The sequence below is a fragment of the Prionailurus bengalensis genome, chromosome B1, assembly GCF_016509475.1.
Source record: "Prionailurus bengalensis isolate Pbe53 chromosome B1, Fcat_Pben_1.1_paternal_pri, whole genome shotgun sequence".
NCBI classification, from domain to species: domain Eukaryota; kingdom Metazoa; phylum Chordata; class Mammalia; order Carnivora; family Felidae; genus Prionailurus; species Prionailurus bengalensis.
In genome coordinates, this window is record NC_057344.1 from 136,761,915 (window position 1) to 136,770,532 (window position 8,618).

Below are 8,618 nucleotides of genomic sequence, written 5' to 3' on the forward strand. Positions count from 1 at the left end.
CATAATCCATGCGGAGGAAAGAATTCATCTTCCCGCAGGTCAGATTCTTAATGTCTGTGAAGTGATGGATTTAGCTCAGTCTTGAAGTTGATGCAGAAGGGTGGAGAGGAAAGAGGGAACCAAGTAAGAACAAAATTACTTTGATTTCAGAAATGAATAATAAAAGTGGCAAAGGGTAAACAAAAACATTTTTAAAAGACAACTTAAAAAACTAAAAAAAAAAAAAATCTCCCAAAACCAAAACCAAAAAACCTCAAGCTCAAGCTGCCACTCTTAAAAAAGCAAAGTGTTAGAAATGAGGGTTATCAAAATGGAATAAGCCCTCCTGGGTTTTGGGGCTTTGACCCATATGAGTGCTTTGGCACTCACAGCCAAACTCCACCCATGAGTCATGCCACTCAAATTTTATTCTTGAGATATTTATTTCTATTTTCTAAGAATTGGGTTTGGACTTGATGATCTCATCCAAATTGCTCTAATGACCACCCCTCAATGGTGTGTTACTTCAACGTCCTGAAATCTCAGAATGTGCGGGGGTCTTCCTCCTTCTCACTTGTACAGCTCAACCCTGCCGGCAATTTCAAGATCATTTTACTAGGGACCGGGGATGGAAGATAGAGAGGGAATAAAGGAAACCACTCTCCAACTCCTAAATCTTAGACGTCCGATCACCACAGCCTGGAAGCCTGGACATCTCCATCTCTCAAAGCAACCCTGGAGTTGAGGGCAAGGGGCTACAGGTTCAGAGATGGTTTTCGAAAACTTACAGTCTCCAGGGGGTACCTACATGCTTCTGTATATAGACTCCAATTTTGGAGATTCTGCTCCCGTGTAAATTCAGAACAAATAACAACAATAATCAAAAGAAGGAAAACTTAAAAAAAAAAAAAAGAGCTCACTCCTCTCAGGTCTAAACATCATACGAGAAACAAACATTCCTATTAAACTGATTCCGTTCTCTGTGTGTTAAGTAAATCTATAAATTATAACATTGCGAAGGGACCTAGGAATGAAAAGAAAAGTAACCGAGAAAGAACAGAGAGGGAAAGAGGGAGGTGGCAAAAATGGACGAGGACGATCCTTCGGCCTACTAGGGGATTAAGGACATCTATAGGCTTAAGGAGCAACAAATTAATTTACACAATTCTGAGAGAGCCCAGATGGCCTTTAATTAATCCCTTCAAAAGAAGGAGCTAGGCCAGGGCCGCGCCGGCTGCCCGCTCCATTAGCTCCATTTTACAAGGGACCAGACTGTTCGAGGTGAGGCGTCGCGAGCTCGTAGGGGAAAGCGGGGTGGGTAGGGTGACGCGGGCAGGCGAGGGGGGAGGCGAGGGAAGAATATGAACTGCTTTTCCATAAAAGGTCTGGGTTTTCATTATTCTTCTCTTTAAAAAGTAATACCCTCTTCGTCTCTGCTCCCCCCGCCACTTTTCCATTTTATTTAACACAATTAATTGAGGCGTCCCCTGGCCCCAAGGCGGAACCGCACCACTCGCCAGGCCCCGCCCCCTGGCCCCACCCACAGAAGGGACGGAGACGGGAGGAGGCGGGAACCAAGAGGGCGCGGCACTACGGCTCGTCCTCTTCAGCCAATCAGAGAGCGCGGCGCTCCGGGGTGGGCGCGCCCAGGAGGCGACGCGAGGTCCCAGGCTGCGCGCAATTGGAGACGGTGGTTACGCCCCCGGCCTGCACCCAGCTCCTCGGCCCCGCCCCTCACGGCCGCCTCCGTGTGACGTCCCTCAAAGTTCTCATTTTGGACCCCCACTTCCCCCTCCTTTTTGTCCCCCAGCTAAAGAAGGGTAGGGAGTGATGCAAATGTTTTATTACCTTTGAGAGCTTCATCTGAACTGTCAGGCCCGGAGGGAGAGAGGAGAGAGGAGGGAACAGAGAGAGGGAGTGGAAGCGCTGGAGAGGGTCAGCTTGGCCAGAGGACAGGGCTTAGAAGAACGAAGCCTGTAAAGCCGCGAAGAAATGCGAGAGAGGAGAGGCAAAGGCGGAGAGTGAGAAGAAGAGAGGGTGCTGGGGGGGGGTGGGGCGGGGGTCGCCAGGCCCGTTTGCAGAAGTGGACAGACCAGCGGAGCCGTAACCGAAGCCGTCAGACTTTTCGCACTTAGTCTTTTCTTTTCTGTTCTTTTCTCCCCGCTTTTCTTTTCAATATTGTAACTCTACTGCCCAGTGGCCCAGAGGAGAAGGCGGGTTGGCGCGCCGAATCCGGGAGCGGCGGGGATTAGTGGCACTGCCCTTTCTGGCACACCGGCCCGGGGCAGAACCGGCGGAGGAAGTCCGCGCAGAGGCGAGATCCTCCCGCGGGCTGGATGCGCTCTCTCCCGGCGCGCAGCGAGCGCCAAGTGCGAATCAGCTTCGCCGCGAAAGAGCAGGGCAGCCAAGTAAGATTAGAGGAGCGCGTCCGGCGGAACCTGGAGTCCTTTGAACCTCCCCAAAGAAAGCGATCCAGTCCCCACACTCCAACATCAAAGCGGAGATTCGGTGACTCTTAACTTTGTTGCAAACTCTGGGGCCGGCCTGGGTTTTGTTTTGCTTATTTCTCTGGGGGGAGAAGATGAGAAGTAGTGCACATTGAGAGGCAAGGAAAAGTGGGGAAGAGAGAAGAGACCAAGATTGCATCCAGGAACTCCAGGAGCGAAAGGACATCCAAACGCGCCCGGACGCCCCCTGATCTCCGCGAGCCACCGCCTCTCCAGTGGCGTGTTTGGAGATTTCTGCTGCGCAGCTTCGAGAGCAACTCTCGGCGGCGGCGTTCTCGGCCCAGTTGGCAGGTCGCCTCCGGGAGCGCGGAGCAACTCCACGCTCGCGCCCTCGGCACTTCTCACTCTCCTGAGCCCCGCCGGGACGCCGGCCGGCGCCCTCGCTGTGTGGCTGCCGGCTCCGGCCTGGCCGTGGGATGTTAGCGGTGGGGGCGATGGAGGGCACCCGGCAGAGCGCGTTCCTGCTCAGCAGCCCGCCCCTGGCTGCCCTGCACAGCATGGCCGAAATGAAGACCCCGCTGTACCCCGCGGCGTACCCCCCGCTGCCCGCCGGCCCCCCCTCCTCCTCGTCCTCCTCGTCTTCTTCGTCGTCGCCCTCCCCGCCTTTGGGCGCTCACAACCCAGGCAGCCTGAAGCCCCCGACCGCGGGGGGGCTCTCGTCCCTGGGCAGCCCCCCACAGCAGCTCTCAGCCGCCACCCCACACGGCATCAACGACATCCTGAGCCGGCCCTCCATGCCGGTGGCCTCAGGGGCCGCCCTGCCCTCTGCCTCGCCCTCGGGGTCCTCCTCCTCCTCTTCCTCGTCCACCTCCGCTTCTTCCGCTTCGGCGGCTGCCGCGGCTGCCGCGGCTGCAGCAGCCGCTGCCTCATCCCCAGCGGGGCTGCTGGCCGGCCTGCCCCGCTTCAGCAGCCTGAGTCCGCCGCCGCCACCGCCCGGGCTCTACTTCAGCCCCAGCGCTGCGGCCGTGGCCGCCGTAGGTCGGTACCCCAAGCCGCTGGCCGAGCTGCCCGGCCGGACGCCCATCTTCTGGCCAGGAGTTATGCAGAGCCCACCCTGGAGGGACGCGCGCCTGGCCTGCACCCCTCGTAAGTACGATCCCCTGAGTCCAGCTGTGCGTGTTCTGCTCGCTCTTGGGTCCTGGCCCCTGGTGTGCATGGGGATCGGTGCACTCTCTTGGCTCCCTAGTAGTTTGGCAGCCCCAGAATCGCACGATTTAGGCTGGGTCAGGGCATTCGTTGAGGGATTCTGGCTTTCCTGAGCTCGCGTGGTTGCGTCCAAGCGCCCCCCTCTCTCCAAGTGTCCAGCAAGCCTCGCGGAGCGGGTGTGCGTGCGTCCGTGTTGAAAACAACGCGGTACTGGGCGTGTGTGTCCTCCGAGGCCCCGGCTACTCTGGAACAGCCTGAGGGGAAACTCAGGCCCAGCCTGGGTTTAAGAGGTGGGAAGGGCAGGAGAGGCCACTGCGCCCCCGCTTACACCCCTGCTTTCTCAGCTCCCGCCTGTCGGCCAGGGCCCCACTCCACCTTCCGCCAGCCTAACTGGCTTCTCTGAGAATCTGTGGGGAACGATAGTGGCAAGCCCTCCACAGCCCTGAGCAGAGCGCATGTATTTGCTGTGCGTCTCGGCCCAGGGTGTCCCCACCTAACCTCTTTGCCTTCGAGGAGCCCACCCCCCCCCCCCTTTCCAGTACACTCGGGCCGTGTGAGCCCATTGAAGACAGGCCAGAGGCAGGAGCAGGAGCAAGCGCCGTCAATGCGGGCCATTCCTCTCCTCTGGGCCTCAGCTTTCTCACCTGCCTCGGCCCCCCGGTGTGTGTGTGGGGCGGGGGGAGGGTGGCGAAGGGCTGGGACGCCTTGGGCCTGAACATATTGAGAGGCATCGTGGCCCTCAACATCCTAACACAAAAATGAACCAGAGGAAGAACGAAGTGGCGGGAGAAGGACTGGGGAATATGCACATGCCACCAAGACCTTGTTTGAAGCCGAGGCGTCCCGCAGTCTAATTATCTGGGTAGTTGGCCACCGCCGCGGATGCTCCTAGTCTTGCAGGTGAAGTTCGAGGCCCTGCCCAGGTTTTTTCTTACTCTGTTCTTTGCTTTTGACCAAGTGCTCCAAGTTTCCATTAAGTCTCCAGACCTCTTTTGGTGTGGCTGAGCGGCAGTAACTAAGATAAGTTGCGGGAGCCAAGTGGAGTCTCCCTTGGGAAGTCTCGGGACTGAGGGCGGCCTGGGAGGGTGAGGGTGTCGGGGAGACTTTATTGTATTTGTTTTGATGGCCAAGTAGGGACCGCCAACAAAGGCGGCACCCCCTCCCCCCTCGGCCGCAGCGGCGTTAGACTTGGGGGCGATTTAGCTCTCTTGTGTGCAAAAAACAAGGCGCCCTTTGTTGTGCGGACACAGGTTAGGAAAGCGTTCAAGGAAAAACCAAACAAAACTAGCCATCCTCATGCAAAGCCCCCGGGGCCAGGCGAGCACCGACTGGACTGGGAGGCGAGAAGGGCTTTTTTCCCCCGCATCTCAATTTACTCGGTCCTGGCGATTCGACTCCGGCAAACTTCAGCAATGCGCTCCCTTTCTGTTTGACGTCTGTGCTCGGTAGAAGGTTATTTACTGCTTTTCCAAACACACCCGGCTTTTAAAAACAGGTGGGCGTAAAAAGGCAAAGAGAGACGCGCGGTGGGGCTGGAAGCGCCAGATACTTCTGATGTCTGCCGAAGAATAAGCTTTCCAAAAAACATTGTTTTTTGAGTTCGTTTATTTTCAGTGGAGCCGCTTGTAAACGATCGTTTTTCCCCTTCCCTTGTTTATCTGTTCTTGCAGATCAAGGATCCATTTTGTTGGACAAAGACGGGAAGAGAAAACACACGAGACCCACGTTTTCGGGCCAGCAGATCTTCGCTTTGGAGAAGACTTTCGAACAAACGAAATACTTGGCGGGGCCCGAGAGGGCTCGCTTGGCCTATTCGCTGGGGATGACGGAGAGTCAGGTCAAGGTGAGTGGACCTTGCAAACGTCGAGGGATGTCCTCCCAATCCCCAGCGCGCGCGCGCACACACACACACGCACATACACACGCACACACGCACGCCCTCTAACAAACAGCCGTCCGGGGGTGCGGATCTGAGGAGCCGGGGGAGAAGATGAAATCAGCGAAAGGGGTGGGAGTGGGGCTTACAAAGGCCCTGGGGTCTCCAGGCGGGCAAACTGTTGATGAACAAAAGGAATCAAGCCCCCGCCTTTGAAATTAGGTTAATCTAGATAGCAGCATGTGCTGGGGGAACTCGCCATTATTAGAGAATAAAAGCATTACCGAAATATCAGCCCTGAGAATAGATCAGGCCAGTTAGATAGCTCCTATTTATTCTGTTTGTAAGGATATTCAAGCTTTTGTTTGTCAATTCAGGCTCCGCGAGTTATATGATTTCCTGATGTAAATCAACCTGATAGAGCCACTGTATTAACTAGCAGGTTAAAACAATATCCACAGGATCCAACCACTTTGCAAGGATGAATCTACTTTTAGTTTAGTTGAAGGCCATAACTTTGGAATAGCAATTTTCCAAATGAATTGACATTATTATTGTATTATGAAAGAATTCTAAGTTTATCAACACTTGTGAGATAAATTACAGTCTGTGACATTTTATAATTAAAATGTCACATCTTATAATTGAGTTATACAGTATATTTCCAGGGAATCAAATCTGAGAAATCTTTCCCTGAAAAATAAAAGGATTGAGCCATCAAGGTAAATGAAACCTAATGGTTTCCTATATTTCCTGTATTCCCTTTTGTTTCTCTTCTTCAGTTTATTATAGTTGGGACTTTTTGGGGGGGGGGGAGAGTGTTTTCATTAGTAATATTGTTGCTTCTTAAATTAAGTAGGAATAACTGTTAGCCACGTCTGCTGGTTAGAGTGTATTTCCCCCGGGGGGGCAAGCATCATAAAATGCATTTCAGGAGTGATTTTGTATGTGACCATTAGAATACCATCACAGTTAAAATTATTTTTGCAGTGGTTGGTACAGAGCCTACCACAGTAATCTGGAAGTCTTCATTTGTCGCCGTAAATATGTCTATGTGGCTGGAAGTGAATTATTATAGCTGTATAAGGAAAATAAAAATCGCTTTCTTCACAATTCTGATTCTCTAGATAAAATACATAACGGATGAGAAAATGGATGAGATGCATAAAGAGAGGATAATGCTTGGGAAATTGGTTGCTTATGGCTGATGCTTTAGGTTAAAATATGTATATCAAACATGATCTCAAACATTGTGAATAGGCTTAAAATATTTGTTATATACAATACATGTCCTGGAGAGGAACAAATTAAAATAATATTTGAAAGACTAGGCATGCTAACAGTGGGAAGTAATGTAATCAGCAAAATTTCACTTTTAAAAAATAACTAATGAAAATTCTAGCTTGATTTGGTTTTATGAAAAACATTTAAGTCAGAGAGAGAGACACACACAAACTTCTGTGATGATTTTGGCTAACCTATTCAATATTTTCATGCATTCATATTGATTATTATTAGTGATTAGAGATTTCCGGTCTTAGCAAATCTTTTTTTTTTTTTTAACTTTACATGGTACATTACAAGTGTAAATGGGGAGGGGCGCGTTTACCTACCGTGTTTGTGTGGATTCAGCCTTGAGATACGTGAAAGAGACAAATATCCAAACGTGAAAAGGAGAGCAGAGGTGATGGGGCGAATGCTGTGCTTTCTCCCGGAAATCACACCAAACAGCAAGTACACTTCAGGCTGTTTGAAAGTCTTAATCTCAGAAAGTAAATAGCAAATAAAATCACAGTCGTGATAAGTCAAATTTAGGAAGGTGAGAAGTTCTCGCGTTCCGACTGGAGAGAGGAAAGCAGACTCATTTTTAGGGGAACTTATTTTCAGGGTCCAAGTTTTTTTTCTTCTGAGAGATCGCTCACTGACAACTTCAATACTCTTGTGTTCCTATCGCTATGGCAACGGCAGGCCGTCGGTCGGTGCCTGACACCCGGAGGGGCTGGGGCGGTGGAGACGGACTTTGGCGGCCCAAACAAGGGAGGTCTCTGAGGGAGGGTGGCGGGCTGTCAAGGGCCCGCCCGCAGGAACGACCAGGGGCAAGTGGGCAAAGCAGCGTGTGCCCGGAGCGGCTGGCCTTCACTTCCTTCCCCCACTGTCTCCCCTCGCCTCCCCTTTCTTGGCCCTCAGGTCTGGTTCCAGAACCGCCGGACCAAGTGGAGGAAGAAGCACGCGGCCGAGATGGCCACGGCCAAGAAGAAGCAGGATTCGGAGACCGAGCGGCTCAAGGGGGCCTCGGAGAACGAGGAGGAGGACGACGACTACAACAAGCCTCTGGACCCCAACTCGGACGACGAGAAGATCACGCAGCTGCTGAAGAAGCACAAGTCCAGCAGCGGCGGCGGCGGCGGCCTCCTGCTGCACGCGTCCGAGACCGAGGGCTCGTCCTGAGCGCTCGCCGCCCCCGGCGCCTGCCCGGCCTCGGGCCTCCGCCCCGGGGACCGCGCGCGCCCCGCCTTCCCGCCCTTCGGGGCCCCGAGGACCCGGCCCCCTGCCGGGGCCCTTTGCTATTTTCTGAGATGTACATATCTATTTTTTTAACCTACAAGTTGAGGGGGGCAGGGGGAGAGAGACACTCGGGGGCGGAGGAGAAGGCAGAGAAGCCCACGAAATGCACTGCATAGATAACGCAACCGAAACCCGCCTCGGGCCACCCTCCCAGCCCCGCTCGGGCCCCCAGACGCGTCCCCCGGGCGGGAGCTGCCGCGGGGCCCGCACCGCCCCCTCGCGCCCGAGGCCCCGCGGGCGGCCGGGGCGGGGGCGCCCAGAGGTGTTCTTCGAGGCTCCACACCCGGCGCGGGGACCGCAGAGCCACGCGGGCGGGCGGCCGCCCCAGACGGGCCCCCCACAAAGTGCTGTGCCGACTAAAGCAACCTGTTGAAGGCTCTTTGTAAATAAATCGTGAGTCACACTGACTAGAAGTTACTTTATTGTGAATATTTAAAATGTAAAATGCCTTTTTGAATTTGGTATAAAAAGACGGCCCTCCTTCTTACCCCCTTACCCCCTTTAAGAGCTACTCAAACCACACGTTTTCCTTTTATTTTGAACTT

At 53.5% G+C, this 8,618-nt stretch overlaps 1 protein-coding gene across 1 annotated transcript; it reads left to right on the forward strand.

Annotated features, from left to right (window-relative positions):
- The first annotated feature begins 2,809 nt into the window (after window positions 1-2,809).
- On the forward strand, window positions 2,810-8,032 carry NKX6-1 (NK6 homeobox 1). Its single transcript, XM_043572271.1, has 3 exons — window positions 2,810-3,572; window positions 5,303-5,475; window positions 7,696-8,032. The coding sequence occupies exons 1-3, from the start codon at window positions 2,903-2,905 to the stop codon at window positions 7,954-7,956; spliced, it is 1,104 nt and encodes a 367-aa protein (XP_043428206.1). The 5' UTR covers window positions 2,810-2,902; the 3' UTR covers window positions 7,957-8,032.
- The last annotated feature ends 586 nt before the right edge of the window (window positions 8,033-8,618 follow it).

Excerpts from the sequence above, each read along its gene's own strand:
- NKX6-1 (XM_043572271.1), top strand. The coding sequence starts at position 2,903 with ATGTTAGCGGTGGGGGCGATGGAGGGCACCCGGCAGAGCGCGTTCCTG. Across the intron at positions 3,573-5,302 it reads GCGCCTGGCCTGCACCCCTC|ATCAAGGATCCATTTTGTTG; the intron begins GTAAGTACGATC and ends CTGTTCTTGCAG. Across the intron at positions 5,476-7,695 it reads TGACGGAGAGTCAGGTCAAG|GTCTGGTTCCAGAACCGCCG; the intron begins GTGAGTGGACCT and ends CTTGGCCCTCAG.